At 34.9% G+C, this 18,334-nt stretch overlaps 1 protein-coding gene across 1 annotated transcript; it reads right to left on the bottom strand.

The window, feature by feature from the left end:
* On the bottom strand, positions 1 to 18,011 carry PSMA3 (proteasome (prosome, macropain) subunit, alpha type, 3). Its single transcript, XM_008585658.1, has 11 exons — positions 17,883 to 18,011; positions 15,275 to 15,357; positions 10,924 to 11,047; positions 8,801 to 8,902; positions 8,467 to 8,540; positions 6,293 to 6,365; positions 5,653 to 5,718; positions 2,202 to 2,248; positions 1,196 to 1,263; positions 621 to 685; positions 1 to 159 (listed from the first exon to the last, which is right to left on the bottom strand). The coding sequence occupies exons 1-11, from the start codon at positions 17,901 to 17,903 to the stop codon at positions 115 to 117; spliced, it is 768 nt and encodes a 255-aa protein (XP_008583880.1). The 5' UTR covers positions 17,904 to 18,011; the 3' UTR covers positions 1 to 114.
* Positions 18,012 to 18,334: the final 323 nt, after the last annotated feature.

The following is an 18,334-nucleotide window of genomic DNA, read 5'->3' as shown; positions in this document are numbered from 1 at the left end:
GTAGTTACAAGACAAAAATTTAATGAAAACTGGTCAGTGGGTATTTATTATCTGTGAGACTGAGTAATTACATGAAACGGTAGTAGAAACTTAGAATAGATGCTGAAGTACATGTTACATATTATCATCATCTGATTCATCTTCTTCCTTCAAAGATTCCTGTTAAGAGAAAAATGGTGTTTAAAATATTTTTGTTTTGTTTTGTTTTAAGCTGCTGGCCAGTATGGTAAAATTGATTTTTAATATTGTTGTATCCCACACTTGTGGGCAAGTCAAGCTACAACAGAAACATTAAATATCCTGGGGAAATCCCTTGCAATTTTCACCAAAAAAAAAAAAAAAATCTTTTCGATTTGGAACCAGGGCAACTTTTTTTTTTTTTTTCTTTTCTTTTCGGTGGCTGGCCAGTCCGTAGAGCCAAACCCTTGACCTCAGTGTGCTCTAACCAGTTGAGCTAACTGGCCAGCCCCCAGAGTAACTTAAACCCCACTGGAGACAACCTAGAAAATTTCTATTCTTAGTTCAGTTAAACTCTTCAGTGTTATTTAATAGAAATCAACCCCCTCCTTTATTATTCCACTCATGATTTTGTTTAGAGAAGTTTTTATGCTGTGGCTTACCTTAGCATATTTCTCTGCTTCTTCCCTTATATCTTTTGGAACAATTTCATGTCTTCCTTTAGTTACTATAAATTAAGCCATATAATTAAATGAATTAAAAATGAGGACTATATTGTGATTTTTAATACCATATAACCTATCTAGTCCACAAGTATAATTCATCTAATGGTGTGTGTAAAGCTGTTCCTTGAGTAATGCTACAAATTCATTTTTGTGTTTCCTCCACATGAGATTATATGTGCCCAAATTAAGCGCTAACGTAAATGAAGAGTTAATTATGCTATGATTTATAAATCCTGGGTGTTAATTCACAACATGATTAGATTAAGTTTTGAAAATCCTAGCCTTGACAGAAAAAGCTGATTTCTCAGTAACATCTTTTAAAACATGAAATGAATGTTTCAAAAAAGTAAAACTGTTCACAACTTTAGTCGATTATTAAACAGATCTTTCCCTTCAATTAGACTACCTGAAAAATTTGTTTTGGCTTTCTCTGTAGAGAAAGGGCACCCAGTAGTAAATTAGGTGCAATACAGCTGACCCCTAGAGCAAATAAATGTACAAAAATAACTTACGTTCACCAACCCAGCTGAGCTCTAGTTCGAAAGCTTTATCCTTAACTTCATCGTGTACTATATAAATACTAGAACAGAAAAAGGAAAATTAACATTTGGTTACCTTCAAACACTGTAGTTCACATACCCACAATACAAATTAGAACATCCATCCCTAGTATAAATATTTATAAAATGATATGCAGGCACATTCTACATAATCTATATTATCATGAACATTATAAAAGACAACAAATTTATTGGATGTAAAACCTGTGACACTATTGGTCAAAGAGCTGACTGACTAGACCTTGTTCTTGTAGTCCTAATGTAGAACAGTAGTACTGTGAATTCTCTAGAATATTATAACTTTTAAATCTGAAAAGCTCTCTACAAAATTAGTATTTTATTAGATTTAAAAAATGTTTTGGAATACTGTTCCTCCCATCTTGTTACAAGAACTTTTTATGATAAACCTGAAAAAGTGAGACATCTTTCCTGAAGAAACAGCAGATTATATAAATGAGTCAGCTTCGTGGACCATGTATAGAAATAATTAGCTGTAAACCTACCATAAAGTTTGTAAGCTTTCTTATAGGCAATCTAAGATTACAATTATTGGGACTTAGGAGATTTTAGAAGTTGGGAGCTAACAAATGAAGCCCCTAAAAGTCTATTATGTCCTCCTACCCTTAAACCCTATCACCAAACAAATTTTGCCAAAAGCTATTTTTTTCCCATCCCATCCATTATTACTTGAAAATGTTAATAACTTAATTAAAAATACAGATATTAACCTCCTTAATGAAGCATCTTAGAACGTTAAGTTTATCTTCTAAAAACTATGTGACAGTACTTCAGAAAATTTGTGGAGAGATAGGTATCATCTTTTAATTCTATTTTCTCACAAACTTTTTGAGGTCCTCTCATACACGAAGTTATTTTCAAATAAAACAGCCTAAGAATTAATGTATATAAAAGGTCAAGTGAAATATTTTTATGGATGGTAAGGAAAATTTCAACTTACATTTTTGCAACTTCTTTAACAACATCACGGCAGGTCATTTCTTTCATCTGCACAAAATGTATATTAATTTTATGAGTTAAAAGAACACTTTCCACTTGTGTAACTATTTTCACAACTCTTATCAATAACCTGTGCTCCTGAAATAGATTCTCAGATAGAAAACCAAAGAAAATAGCCTAGAACAACACCAGAACCTAAGTTTTCTGCTTTACAATGTCTTTATGTCTTTAAGTTAATATACCAAAACAGATATTCTGGATAAGCCTTACATAGCTCTAATTTTGTGATAAAATTTATAAGAATCCAGATCTCTCTCTGACTCTACACTCACAGGCAGAAGTTTGAAAGACTGGAGAAGAAATCTGTTTTTCTTTATAGCCAATTTTTAGTAATAAAATGAAAACAAACCATTAATATACCTACTACAGGTTGAAGATCCCTAATCCCAAAATCCAAAATGCTCCAAAATTCAAAACTTTTTGAGCACTGAAATGGAATTCAAAGGATGCTGACTGGAGCTTTTTGAATTAGGGATAATCAACCAGTATGTTTTCTGCACATATTCTGAAATCTGAAACACTTCTGGTCCCAAGCATTTCGGTAAGGGATACTCAACCTGTGAATATACAAGATACAGAAAGATGAAGAAGTAAGATAAATTGTCCCTCATGGAGCTATTCAAGACAAAAAATGCAAAATATCATGGAAAGTTCTGAAGAAAAATCAAGATTTGAGTGGATTCTTAGAACACAGATGGGATTTGATTTGATTCTAGGAAGATAAATGAAATCTGCAAAGCAGAAACAGGAAGCCAAAATTTTGTTCATATTAGAAGTAATTCAGCATTCTTTTAAGTGAACGTTTGGAAATCAGTGTAGAAAAATAGCCCATAAGTGCCCAGCTGAGGAGTTTTTATACCGTAGGTACTGGAAGTAACCAGTGCAAGATTTTATTAGACATATTGGTTTATAAACAGATAAGAGTTTCTGAAAACACAACAGAATCAATACAATGTTTTTTGCATACTAGCATGCATGTTCTGGATATATTGGGGGGATGGAAAGTGGTGAAAGATAATGGGTACTCATACAACAGTCTGACTTAAGGTGATTCAACTACCATATCTTTAAACTAGGTTCATTAATATTTTGTTTTTGTTTTTGATTGAAGTTTAGAAATCCCAATGCTGAAGCTATGCCTGCACAACCACATGAGAAAAGAAACAACGATGACAACAAAAATCATAATACTGAATTTAAATTTAAGTATTCTAGTCTTCAGAAATAGACAAACCCAATATGTGGGGTACAATTCCAAAGGCAGCTGGCATGGGCCCTTAAATATATTGTGGAGGGGGGAAAAAACTAAAAAGGAGGAACAAATTAAAGTGAACCTTGATAGTGTGGTTTGAAAAACAGTTAAAAAAGACAGTGCTGGGATGATTAAGGCAATTTGATTTTGGACTATTAGATGATATCTTTAGTATGATAATGGTATTGTTGCAAGGAGATAAATGCTAAAGCATTTAGGGATACTATGTCATGTCTGCAACTTTGTTTCAAGTAGTTCAGGGGAAAACGTACAAATGGATAAAATGTGGGAAAATAGGTTTGGTGTAATATTCTTTTAATGTTTACATTTTTTCATGTTAAATTGGGGTGAAGGGAAGGGAAAGAATATTGATGTGTTTATTTCTGCCCTTACTGGTAAACCTCTCTGTTTAGGGAATTAACTCTATCCTACAAAGGCAAACTTAAGCAAACTTGAAATAGCACATTTTAAATGGCATATATATTTTTTTACATATGTTCGTGAATTTGTTTTTTAGTAAGCAGACCATCAAAAGAAAAACAGGCCAGAGCAATGATATAGAGCAGCAGTCAGACAATTCTCTCAGTAAAAAGCCAAATAGTAAATATTTTAAATACATGGCCTCTGGACTGTGTTCCAAATATTAAACTACTGTTGTAGTGTGAAAGCAGCCATAGAATGAATGTGGCTGTGCTGCAATGAAACTTACTTAAAAAAGCAAGCAGTGGGCCATAGTACAACGCGATTTTATGTTATTGGCATAAGGTATAAGTGTTCCTTCATTATAGTGTGTGTTTTTTTGTTTTTAAAGCTGGGATTTGTTGTTTTACCCGTTCCTTACTAAGATTTAACCACAGAAAGACAAAAGGATAGTTGACCACTGCATATAATTTTCAAATTTCCACATAATGCTACAAAGAGATAAAAAGATAGGAACCTAGTACCACACAAGGAAGTGTGATGGAAATGAACACTGGTCTAAGACTCAAGTCTGAATACTGTTTACAGCCAATTTAGTCTGTGACCCTAGGCAGTGTGTTTAACTTGGGATTGGGCTTAGGCTAAGCGATCTCTAAAGTCCTTTTGTCAACTTTACTATCTCAAACATAAATTAGGCTTTATAGGGGGTTCTAGAATGTGACAAATAAGTTGAATGAGCATTAGTTGAGCAAGGTTCTAGTACAGTATTAATATTAAATGTATATGAAATTCTTTCTTACTGTAATTTACCAAAACTCTGATAAACCATATGCCTGCCCTTTTAGGGAAGTTTCTGACAGGTAAGTAATAAAGACTTTGTGTATACTGTTTCAATATTAAGTTGATCAATTTATGGCTAAAAGGAAAACCAGGTGTTTAAGAAAACTTTTCCACACTAATAGCTGAATTTCTGGCTCTTGGGGAAGAAAAAGTGGGTAGTTGTAGGGCTGGCCCATGGCTCACTTGGGAGAGTGTGGTGCTGATAACACCAAGTCAAGGGTTAAGATCCCTTTACCAGTCATCTTTTTTTTAAAAAAAAAAAGCGGGTAGTTGTAACAGGACAGGCTTCATACCTTATGAGGAGAAGCACTAGAGCACAGCCAAACACTTTAAAAGTCTTATGTTAAGACATGGGGGCTGGCCAGTTAACTCAGTTGGTTAGAGCATGGTGCTGGTAACACGAAGGTCCAGGGTTCAATCCCTATACCAGCCAGCCACACATACACACACACTATATATATGTATATATAAGCTGTGTCCCACAGAAAAATGATATAGGAAAACTTACTATGTATAACTTCTTACTAGAGTTGATTCTATGACATTAACTCAAAATTTTAAAATACCAAAATTCTCAAGCTAAGGCTGCAGGAATCCATCAATCGGCTTCAAGGATTTAGTAAAATTATACAAAAAGTTGTATTTTTCTGAATTGAGAACTTATTGCAGCCATCAAAATCATGAAGGGATCCATGACACAACTCTACAGATAATGCATTACCAACTTTCCTATTTAATCACTTAGCAGTTACAGAAAGCTCTGTTCTAAACATCAAGCCCTACTACATCCTTGGACTAAAAGGTTTAGCTTGTGGTGATAAAACTTGACTACACGAAGGATAATGATGTAGCAAAAATTCAAGCATTAAATATGTGTTACCTGAAGCTTTTCTATTTCTGTCTTTGCAGCTTGTTTGGCTTTGCCAATGGCACAGCCCCAATAACCCTGTTTTAAAAAAAAAAAAAAGACAATATGTTATTGAGTTAAATTAGTATACTGTCATAACATTAATGACAACTACTGTTTCTATTTTAAAAGTTAATGAAAGGATGTTGAATGACTTTTAAAAGCAAGTGTGGAGAAATATAGTCAAACACATTCTAACAAATGCCAGCAGGCTCAAAAAACTTAAAATGCCAAACTTTAACAGAACTCTGGATTCTTTTTAATAAAGGTATATGTAAAGGAAAATTATGTCATCATTTAAGTTAGAGAAAGCTCTTAAGAAATCCTTTAAACCCACTTTTTGAAAAGAGAGACATTATATTCTGTTTTAAGATACTGCTAATCTTTATAGTTATTGAAGGAAAATCACATTCGAAATACATTTACTATGTAGTTTCTATATATAGCATTTTGAAAGCCACAAATATTATCTCTGCCTAATATCCATATAATGATAAGCAAGAAAATATTACTTTTCTTGAATGAGTTTTAAAGGAATTTCATATAATCCAAATATGAATATTAAATGCTAATGAAATAAGAATAGAATTTCAAATGATTCAAAATTACTCACGTATGAAACTCCTGATGGGTCAATCATGTAAAGTTGCGCACCATCATTCACACTGTAAGACCCTAACATGAAACTGTATAAAAGTAAACAAATAGTTTAAACTATGGTTCTTAATACTATAGTGATAAAAGTGAGATTATGGTTTCTAAGATAATTGCTATATACATATAAGTCATAGTAAGTACTATGATAAGCTAGTTTCAATTAATAAAACTAGTACTAACTTGAGATTATCTGTTCAAAATTCATGTGGGTTTTCTTTTTTTTTTTTTTTTTTAGTATTAAACTTTCTGATGAAACTGCTGGGAAGATAGCAATGTAGAGAAAGAAGCAATGATATGCAGTTGAAAAATAAAACTAATGAGAGGGCCTGATAGGTAAAGGCATAAACATTTCTGACAGAAATTCTAAATCCATGTCAAATTCCTTCATTCTCTTCCCCAGTATTCTTTCTGCAACAGTCAGACTTGGTTCAATGTATTTTTATATGCTCAACAAATTAAGTCATTGAATCATATGAATTACTGATTTTCCAAAACTGTAATATATTTGCTTTAGAGTAGAAGAGAAACCAGCCTCATCTTTCATACCATTTCACATGCAGAGTATCTTAACAGCCAACTCTCCAATTCCCACACCTACCATCATTCCTTTCCGTCTTCCACACTGATATGAGACTTGTCTCTCAGAATACAGTCTATATCCGATTGTCACCATTTTAAACCATTCAACACCTCCTTTGCTGAAACTCCTTAACATAGAGGACAGACCTCTGTATGATCTGATCCCTTCTTATGTCTTCAGTATCACGTCTAAACCTTAAACTCAACTTCTTTGCTGCTCAAGCATATACCTTGACTACCTCCGCATTTCCTGAAATGCCCAAGTAGTTTCAAACCAGTCTCTTTGCTTGAAATACTCTTACCTGTTCTTGCTATATATCTCATACCCTTTTCCTTGCCACCTCTTTGGAAAGAGGCGATACCCTGTTGCCCCACTATACTCAATACATACCTTTATCATATCACCTCTAAAATTTTATCAATGGTGACATTCATCCTGTGTCCCCATATCTATGACTGATTAATAGTACAAGTATATTCTCAGCAAATGTTTACTGGAAGACTTCTCTCCATTATTCTTTCCTCTCTTAAGAGCAGAGAAGTAACTGATGAACTCAGGGCTCAGTTGAAAGGTATTCTATAAACTTGTCTGAAAGCAAAGTGTTTCATTTTTGTGTGTGTGACTGGCCAGTGCAGGGATCTGAACCCATGACCTCAGTGGTATAAGGCTGTGCTCTAACCAACTGAGCTAACTGGCCAGCCCCTACGTGATGTAATTTAAGTAAGAACCTTAATAACTAATGTAACGAATATTCACAGGTCTAACCTATTGCCAATAAAATACAACTCAGGTTTTCTTTAACATCTGTCTTCCTTAGTAATTTAAATATAGTGATCATAAACAACTCAAAGATAGCACTACCTCTAAGCACTCAGATGTTAGTAAACGTTTTATCAAACATGACCTAGTTTTTCTTTTTTTTTTAAGTTATAAATTAAACATGTCTTCATTTTAGGAAAAGCTAGTTATGACAGGTTTCCTCCTCCTAGAAACCATATTTGAATATTCACACATATTTCAGGTCTTGATATAGTTGAATCCCCACTTCCCCCCAAAATAAAACTACTACAGCACCTCATCTTAACCACAGAAGTAGAAACTATAATTAGTGAGAATTATGAAAGTAATTTTGCATGGATTAATTGCTGACTGCTAAAAAACACCATTTGAAAGCATTCATTCTATCTTAAGTCCTTAAAGCATATCAGATGGAAATTAGTGAGAAAACTGAAGTATAATTAGCTAGCTAAGGTTAGCATGGAATATATTTAAAATCAGACCAGTTTCATGAGAAAAAGCAAAGACTAACACCAATTTACTATAATCACATTCAGGTCATTATGAGTTGTTTTATCTTTACTTCAAACATGTATAGTCCTTTCCACTATTCAAATAGTTTTTATTTTTATGTACAATGTTTTATTTAATCACTGCCCTAATACTTCTTGGTAACAGTTCATATTTTTAAGTGTATAAAAGGCAAAGATGCTGGAGAAAATAGATATCTACAATACATATCTGACTTTTGGATATCTCACAAAATTTCATACCTGCAGCCAAAAGGTCTAACGGCACTGTAGAGTGTGTATGCATGTACGTACATGGCCACTCTGTCTGCAAGATGCTATGAAGGGGAAACAGAAGAGCTTATTAATAAACTCACATTACTGGGCCAAGTCTGTGGCGCACTCGGGAGAGTGCACCGCTGGGAGCGTAGCAGCGCTCCCGCCGCGGGTTCGGAGCCTATATAGGGATGGCCGGTGCGATGCACTCACTGGCTGAGCGTGGTGCGGCCGGTCACAAAAAGGACAAAAAAAATAATAATAATAAATAAATAAACTCACATTACTGTGCAAATGGTTCCTCACCATGTTATCAACTTACTTTTAGTGGAATGTCATAGCCAAAGTTAGACCTAAAGTTGGAAGCTTCTTCTCTTGCTATGTCTGCTAAAGAGCGAGCATCTGCCAGCAAACCGGCTACTGCCTGAAAAAAAGTACCAATTTAATAGATAAATATATTCCTATTAGAAATAAAAGCATGCTATTATAGGGTTATTTAATATATTTTTAACAAGTGTCATCATTTGGAATAAAATTTTTTTTGGCTTAAAGGTTTTTACAAAGCATTTTGATGCTTGAGTATGGGATTACAATTTGGAAATTTACTGAGTATGACTTCATTGCTTTATCCAATTCATATTCAGAAGGACTGTTTCTATCATAAATCCTGTTCCCATTTCCCACCTCTTTAGAAAGAATAAAAACCACTAGTCTTGGTCAGGGTTGAAATTTCAAAAACAGTTCTATGTTTAAAAAGTTATTAAAAGTTTTGGTCTAAAAGACACAACCACAAAACTCCTTTTTCAGTCTATTGGCTAATAAACTGCAATGACAAACAAAAAATGACAAACCATTAACCTATCAAGATGGTGGCTTACAACTGCAGTTCCTACAAATGTGCTGAGAAACCCTGGGGCATTGGGTTATTAGCGGATGCTGTGATAAAAGTACTATACAAAAATCAATGTGGTATAGAAAATGAGGGTGGCAACATCCAATCTGATTCCAAAGTTTAGGAAATTGAGCGATGTATGTGTTAGTAATTGTGGTTGTTTAAAATGAAATAAAAATTAAAATATTTTAACTGTATGTGGTTTGTCGTTTTTTTTTTTTTTTAAACTACTAAGTTTTCAGGATACAAACACTAAGTTGTTTGAGCTTAAACACTAAACAAAACCATTACGTATTTTTGGCCTAAGGAAACCATAGAGAAAAATTACTGGGACACTCAAGGGACCAGGAGACAAAGTTTGGAAACCATTAGCTTAGGAGATTTGCAGAATTTAAAAGTGATACCAGAATTAGTAGCTTTTTTTTTGTGTACTGCAACTTAGTAGTAGTAATGACGATAATTCCGAACACATATTAAGCGCTCATTGCATGTTAAGCATTTTACATAATTATTTTTAACCTCACAGTAACTAAGTATTATCACCCTTGTTTTGCAGACTGGGAAACGGGTGTTTAGAATAATTTTCCCAAGTTTACCTAAGCCATTGAGTTTCACCATTTAAAGAATCTTCTACTGCTTTAGAGAAAGCTAACTGTGAAGTCTAATAATTCTCAAATCACTTGAAGATGACAACTGTAGATGGAGGACATTAAGCCTTAATTTTCTCCAACCCTCTTCAATGTCCAGTGTTTCACCAATTTTCAGGTGTATGGAATGCCATCAGCTTCCTGGCTTTAAATAACAAACGGACTCATTGAACTGTCAGGTTAATGAGAATAATTTATGTAAAGAGCTCCCAGCATAGTACCTTGCCTTTTTAGGTAGGGTTAAAATCATTTCATTCCTTTTCTTTTTTTGGTGGTGGTTCTTACTGAAGAAAGTATGACATCTGTATAGAATGACTTCAGTAGACAGCAGCCGTATATTTATGGATTTATGGCTGGGCTTGCAAATTCTACCAAGCAGTCACTCAAGACAGCTTAGATACCAGCTGCATGAAATAAACACAGTGATAACAATGAAGCTATTAAAAAGGATGTGTTCACTTTTCCTTTTATTAAGCATCTTTTCCTGGTGCTCCACCTTACTATAAAGATGTTCTTTACCTGATAACATCTTCATGTGACAGTAATTCCCACAAGGAATACAAAAAACTAAAGATTCTTTGCCGCTCAAGCATATACCTTTGTGATCTATGCTGCCAAGATCTCATTGCTACATATAGTCCATAACCCTCTCCCTCTCCTCCTTTTCTTAAAGCAATTTGGGTTTTCACATCTTCCACCAATAAGGTTATGAGAATGCTATCTTTCTTTTAGACAGTCAACTGTTCAAATCCAGTAACTGACTTGATAACTTTTGTGGCTGCTCACTTATCTATTTCTGCCTCAATGTTGAAGTAAATGGGTTCTTATAATCACGTTTTAATATATTCCAGTTACTTCAAAAGAAAATGGACAAGACAAAAAGAAAAATTTTTAATGTCACCTTACCATTCCAACATGCCGATCAACATTAAAGAGTCGTTTGTTGGAACCTTCTTCATAAAGTTTAGAAAGGACTAATTTTTCTACCCCAAAGACAACACCATCTTTACATCTGATTCCAATAGCTGTACTGAAACAAGGAGGAAAAAAACCAATTTTTTAACTGAAAATAAAAGAAATTTCATAAATTTAAGTTTAAAAAACATACAAAAATAGGTAACATTTAAAGCATGTCAACTACTTTAAAACACTTAAACTAGAAAGGGAAAACAACCTATACAGTGTGCTAAATTAGATCCATAAATGAATATCATGTGACTCCCCCCTAAAATCTAGCATATCATCTGACCAAAGAAGTTACTAATATGTAAGTGAAAAAAGATACTAACAAAATATATACAATATGACACACTGTCTGGCACAAATCAAGGCAGTGAAAACAAACCAGTACCAGTAAACTACTACTAATTGTATTCTTCACTGCTATTTTCTCTGATTTTTTTTTTGTTTTTGGGTTGTTTTTTTTTAAGCCACTCTTAATTAAGAATGTCCTTGATGAAGCAATAATTTTATTAAATTTCAACCCGTGCATACCCATCTTTTTAATATTCTAGTAATGAAATGGGAGGTGCCCAGAGTACTTCTGCTGCACACCCAAGTATGATGGTTGCCTCAAGGAAAAAGCACTTGTGCAACTGTTTTGTGAATTGTGAGTTTCCTCATGAATAACCTTCAACAATGTAAAACAAACTATGGTTATTTACACTTAGACATACAGCAGACATTTTTCCTAAAAGGAACAAAATGAGCCAGTTACTTCAAGGAAAACCACTGACAAATTTGTTGTCAATAATAAAATTCAAGTTTTCAAGCAAAAATTGGAATTTTGGGAAACATATTCACCACTATGAGCCAGCCTGCCTGCTTCCCAATACTTAGAAACGTTTATGTTGAGATCAGTGGTAATATTAACAAATATCATGTTTTTGATAGTTTAAAATGAAATATATCAAATTTGGAAGATCTGTTATAACTCAGTGAACCAATATTTTCAAAATGATCAATTCATAATGTTTACAGAGTTATGCATTGGTAACAGATCTATTCAAAGTGTAAGACAGCCCCAATGGATTTTAATGTAACAGTGCAAAGATGTTCACCAATATGTTTTCATACTCCAACTAACCTTTAAGAAACTAACATTTAGGGCTGGCCCGTGGCTCACTTGGGAGAGTGTGGGGCTGATAACACCAAGGCCACGGGTTCAGATCCCTATATAGGGATGGCCAGTTAGCTCACTTGGGAGAGCGTGGTGCTGACATCACCAAGTCAAGAGTTAAGATATCCTTACCAGTCTTTTTTTTTTTAAAAAAAGAAACTACCATTTGTTCACTTTTGGTGTAGTATCAAAGAACAATATCCATAATTATCTGAAAAGGCTATTAAGATACTCCTCACTTTTCCAACTACGTATCTGTGCGAAGCCTGATTTGGATTTACTTCATAATATATTAAATATAACAGATTGAACAAAGAGTAAGAATCCAACTGTATCATTAAGCTGATGGAGGTTTGCAAAAATGTAAAATACCACTCACTAAATTTTTTTGTTTTTGAAGCTATTTTTTCATTAAAAATATTGTTCATTAAGTTATTTTAAATTAATATGTAATTGTGTTTACTATTTTATTTATTTATTTTTTTTGTCTTTTTTGTGACCGGTAAGGGAATCGCAACCCTTGGCTTGATGTCGCCCGTAGCGCGCTCAGCCAGTGAGCACACCGGCCATTCCTATATAGGATCCGAACCCGTGGCGGGAGCGTCACTGCGCTCCCAGCGCTGCACTCTCCCGAGTGCGCCACGGGCCAGACAGTGTTTACTATTTTAAATGAATACATTTTTAAATTTTTTTCTTTTGTTTTTAATATGGTAAATATTAATAGAACCAATAACCTGAAAAAATAAAAGGTCTTTGGGATCACAGTAAATATTAATAAAACCTATAGCCTATAAAAATAAATGCTTTTTGAGGTCCTCAATAATCTTTGAAAGTATAAAGGGACCCACAGACCAAAATTTTGTGTACATTTTTGTTCTAAACAATATAGTCCTTACAGTTGTATCACACAACCTCCGTTATATACCTTAGCTCCTCAATGAGAATCCCCTTTTTTCTTTTTCAAATTACTTTCTAAGGGCATACTTTTATAAACTAGTTAGGATCATAGTAAATATTTTTAATAAAATGCTTTTAAGTATTCACTTATATGTTATTTGTGTTGGCAGTTCCTATGCTTAACTGGCACTAAAAAATATTTGACTCTTAAAGATTAAATTTCTTTATAAGAATTTATGTCAAATTATAATCGTAAATCAAATTATTAGATTAAATGTTTTCTCTTTATGTACCAGACTTTATTTTTTCAAGACTAGTCAAGTGCAGTAGTAAGAAGAGGAGAAAGAGTAGAACAAAGGAGTTCGATCTGTAACTGACTATGAACAATTGAGATAACTCACCACGTTCAGACCAGCCTGTACAAGACTCTTAAGAAAATTACTATACAATCTGTCTCTATTTACTATGCCCACACAGCACTTAAAAATTTTCCAAGTGTTTTTACATATATTTCATTCTTATGATAAGATATGTGAAGTAGTTATAAGTAGCAACTAGGAGGAAAATTCAGATCTTCTGATCCTCATCCAGCTTTCTACCACACTGGGTTACAGAGATCCCTTTAAAAGAGTAACTTTCCTAGTAGTTTTTCTTTATACAAAAAATTTTTTAAAAATCAAATTCATTTTTAAGGTTTCAATTTTTAAAAATATTTCCTCCTGTTTGGTTAAATTTAAGTGACTATTTTAAATCATATTTAGAGATACTTTTAGAAAACAAATTCTTAAGATACACAGTTCCTCATAGCCTAGTCTCCACTTTCTGGATAACAGATGATTTCAAAATATACCTCCAGTTTTTCTCTGAGTCAAGACTTCTCTTACCAGTTTTTTAAACCAATGAAAATTCAAGAATGCAGAGGAGGAAGAGAAAAACTAACTTCTCTAAGTTTCTCCAGCTCCGTGTTCTAAGAGCCCATTTCCTTCATCAGTCAGAAGAAAATGTCACCTTTTTTCTTAAATTTGAATTTTATCAGGCTTTTTGTATCCATTGACAAATATATTGAGCCTAAAATTCTTTACAGCTTTATTATAGTATCAGATACTGATAGCTTGTAAGTACCAATATCTCTAATAATACATTTAAACACAAAATAAATTAACTTCCTTACAAATTCCATAAGAATGTATTTTTTTCACATTTAAAAATACTTCATAAACCATTATAAACCCATATACCTTCTTTCTACCACTCTGAAATGAACACTACTTATTCACTACTGAGGGCTTGCTAAGTGCCAGCACAAGCAAAGACAAGTCTCTACCCTCAAGAAACTTCCATAACAAATATTAAGAACACTAATAGAAAGTGGAAAAACTCATTATTTCACATGTGTACTTTTCCAGAATCCTGAAATCATTTCCTTACTCCACCTTTATTCCAAAGGTTTTAATTGTAAAGGAAAATTGAGCCCAAATCCAACACTCTGTTTAGTAAGCCTGAAAAAAATTTTGAGATCTGAATGAGATGATGTTATAAAAGAAATTTTAAAAAAATCCTCTAATTCATCCCAAAGCTGCTCTTTAGATTTGAAAATACAGTGATCATGTACGTATAACTGACTACAAAACTTCCTCAGTAAAAGACTAAAAATATTTGTCAACAAGCTAATAATTTAACCCAGATGTTACAAGGATGCAAAGTAATAATTTTAGTACATTACTCTAAACAATAAAAGAGTAAAGAAGGGAGCCCAACAGGAAAATATCTTAGCGATCCTACACCTTTTGGAGAGTGGCAGCAGAAACAGAGAAGAATCAAACCTCTACTGAGAGAAACATGATTAACTGCATAGGATATTTAAAACACAAAATGTATGAGAAATAAAAGACAAGGTCACAAACCTAATGGCCAAGGAAAACAATCACATAAATCAAGAATTTGAAAAAGGAAAACGGGCTAGCAAAGATGAAAAGAAATATAGTGTATAAAACTACATTTAAGACTTGGATATCTAAGTGGATAATCCTGGAATTGACTGGAAATACAGGACTGGGGCTCATGGAAAAGATTTGGACTAGAAAGAGATCCAGAAATGACTAATAAATTGAGATTATTTTAGGGCATATACTGGTTTGTGCCAAATAAAGAAAACCCAATTATCAAAAATATAAAAAATAAAAGGAGACATTTAATAAATGGTTAAAACATACTTATTTCAAGTAAAACAATGTTTCTTACCTACTATTTTCCACAGCCTTCATAGCATATTCAACTTGAAAAACTCTTCCATCAGGAGAGAATGTAGAGGCTGACAGGTCATACTAAGGAGAAAAGGTCAACAATAAGCTTATAATATACCTTTGGCAATAATAACCATACAATTTTTTTCTCTCTAAATGTCTTAAACATCAGGAATGTGATATATTCCAATAAAGACTGCTTTGAAGAGGAAGGAGAAGCATGTCAGAACAGCAACAGTGGCTACGGCAAAGGTATACACCTTAGATTTCTGCTTTTGAAGAGAAACAGATCCAAGTCCTAGGGGAAGTCAGAACTTTCTTCACACAGAACACAAAATTCATTTTTGAAAAAAATTAATATGGTATAGTGGAAACAGCACTGGAGTCAGAACATTTAGATTTAGCTGTGCTGCTAACCAATTGAAGGACCTTGGACAAATCATTTAGCATTCCACAAACATCTGATGAGCATTTATAATATGTTAATCACATGGGAATACAAAGATGATCACTCATTCATAAAGTCCTTCAGTGAAGGCATTGCTGGGGCAGTTATATTTAAGCTAAGACCTAAATGACAAGGAACTAGCTATTTAGGATATGGAGGAAGAGCTTTCCCAGCATTTGGCACAAAGACCTTAGGGTGGAAATAAGCCTAGCACAGTCAAGAAACAGAAATAAGGTCACTGTGTCTCAAGCACTGTAAGCAGTAGTGAAAAGAGCAGACTACGTCAGCTAGGTAACTAAGGGCCAAACTATGTTGGGTCGACTAGGCTGTAGTAGGGAGTTTACGTTTTACTCTAATGAGTTTAAGCAGAGGGGACGATATTTCCAAGTTTTTAAAAACATCACTCTGGCTTCATGTGGAAAATGAATTGTAGAGGGAAACGAGTGGAAGCAGAGATTAGGTATTCCAAAGAGAGTGGTGGTGGCTTAGAGAAGAGATGGAAGGGAATACCTTCTGAAGGTAGCAAAAAACTTGCTAACAGATTGGCTCTGGGAGTAAAGTAAAAAAAAGAAATTAAAGATGAACCATAGACTTTTTTTTTTTTCCTGAGCAACTAGAATTGGACCATTCACTGAACTGAGGATTGTAATAGATACAAAATGGCAAGGGGAGGAGAAAACACAGAGCTCTACTTTGGACATTCATTATGAAATGACAGTTAATCAAGTGAACAAATGTCAGACAAGTATTCACATCTGAAGTTCTTGGGAGAAGTAAAGACAGAAGATAAGCCTTCATAAGTTGTACTTTCTGAGTCTCAGTTTCCTGATCTGTTAAACAGATCGTTACTCTACCATTGTAATACTAACATATCCCACGTGGTTATATTTATCAAGTATTTTTTAAAGGTTTGTAGAATGAAACACTATCAATTGAAGGTAATATCAATGTAGTTGCAAAGTCAACCTGCTACAAGATACATTATTAAGCATTTACTTATCCAAAAAAAGTATTATGATGGCATACTTTAGCATCTCATAACCGAATGGATTAAACCATCTCAAACATAAGTTGCCTGTTATGAAACTCGGAACACCAGTATTTGGCTTTAAAATTGAAATCAAAAATCTTGTAAACAACTAGAAATATATGAACTGAGAAACCCATTACAGATGCTCCTCGACTTACCACGGGGTTACATCGCGATAAACCCATCGTTAATTGAAAATACGGCAAATCGATTTACGGATTGAATGCGTATAACTTTAGCACCATCTTAAAATTGAAAAACTGCAAGTGGAACCATCGTTAAGTCGGAGACCGTCTGTACTCAATGCCTCTAGTGCAAATAACTAATAAGTATTTCCAAAAACACCTGTATTTCCTATATGGAGAAGTACATAAAGGGAGTAAGCAAAACACTGCACAAATGCAGTACGTTTAACAAAGGAAAGTGGTAAGCCGAACAAGTTAAGTCCAACTCCAAAATCCTCAAGAGTCTGTTATAGGTTGGAAGCGGTTAAGTCCCTAGATAATGCTTAAAAGCGCTGGTAAGTAATTTGTACAGGAAAAGCAGGGACAAAGGAAAAACTGAAAAGATACATCAGATTTAGTTTTCAGACCAGTTTTCTTAACAGTTCTGTCCCGACAGGGTTTCCAGGGACTCTTACACTGAGCAGTCGATCAGTATACTCGAGGGGAAGACAGAGAAGGCCCGTGAGTCAGCAGCCCCCTAGGAACAGAAAGACGGTCCACAGGAAGCCTGAGTCTCAGACCATGGAATCCTAAGCCGCACTGCCTCGGTGGTTCCCAAGAGGCGAACTGTTGCCCAAACCCTTCACACACTATTTCAGACCGCACGAATTTCCACTTTCGGTTTCCCTAAGCGGCTAAAGAAAGTGACTCAGCATCCAGAACTGCTCCAACCCTCACTGCTGCGCCGCCAAGCCTGCTACAGCCGGGCTGCCACGCTTCAGGAGTCACCTCCACCTGAAACGCAGGCCTAGAACAGAGCGGATAAAAGACCGACGGGCTGCAGACAGCTGGAAGCGGCCCACCTGGCCGCGGGCAGTCCTAGCGCACCCCATGCGGCCTGTCCGGGTTCCTTTACACGTTGGTCCCTAGGCCTGACTATCACACCAAGACATAACAAACTCACCCCGGTGCCGATCGAGCTCATCGTGCTAAAACCACCGGGACGCGGACAGCTTCCAGGCCTAAAGTGCTTGCCCTACGCCGCAGCACCCGGCACACTAGTAACAAGCCTTCTCATTGGCTGCACTTTAGACCAATGGTCTTTTTCTCTGTGGCTCGTTCCGCGGACTCGAAAAGGATTGTGGGGAAAGGAGGGGGGAGGGAATGAGAGTGGCCGGCGGTGCGCATGTGCAGAAACAATGGGGTTGGGAACCTGCTCCGTTTCTCTTCCTAGGGATTATTACTTATCTTGTGTAGTGTCACATTATATTATTCCTCTCGTTACTTTATTTTCTCTTGAAGGAAAAAGGATAGATGTTCCTACGAGTATACTCTTAACAAAGACCAGAGAAAGCAGTAGGGGAGTGGTATCCCCTCCTCCTTGGCATCCTGGTTCGGACCCAGTATCTTGATGGC

This window comes from Galeopterus variegatus, unplaced genomic scaffold (assembly GCF_000696425.1).
Source record: "Galeopterus variegatus unplaced genomic scaffold, G_variegatus-3.0.2 Scaffold3657, whole genome shotgun sequence".
Taxonomy (NCBI): domain Eukaryota; kingdom Metazoa; phylum Chordata; class Mammalia; order Dermoptera; family Cynocephalidae; genus Galeopterus; species Galeopterus variegatus.
The sequence above is the reverse complement of the archived record's forward strand: the minus strand, read 5'-3'. Positions and strand labels throughout refer to the sequence as shown.

Bases quoted from the DNA above. Each gene is read 5' to 3' on its own strand.
- PSMA3 (XM_008585658.1), bottom strand. From the start codon at position 17,903: ATGAGCTCGATCGGCACCGGG. The intron at 15,358-17,882 runs GTGAGTTTGTTA...TTTTCTCCTTAG, and splicing joins TGAGCTCGATCGGCACCGGG to TATGACCTGTCAGCCTCTAC. The intron at 8,541-8,800 runs GTAAGTTGATAA...TCCCCTTCATAG, and splicing joins GCTATGACATTCCACTAAAA to CATCTTGCAGACAGAGTGGC.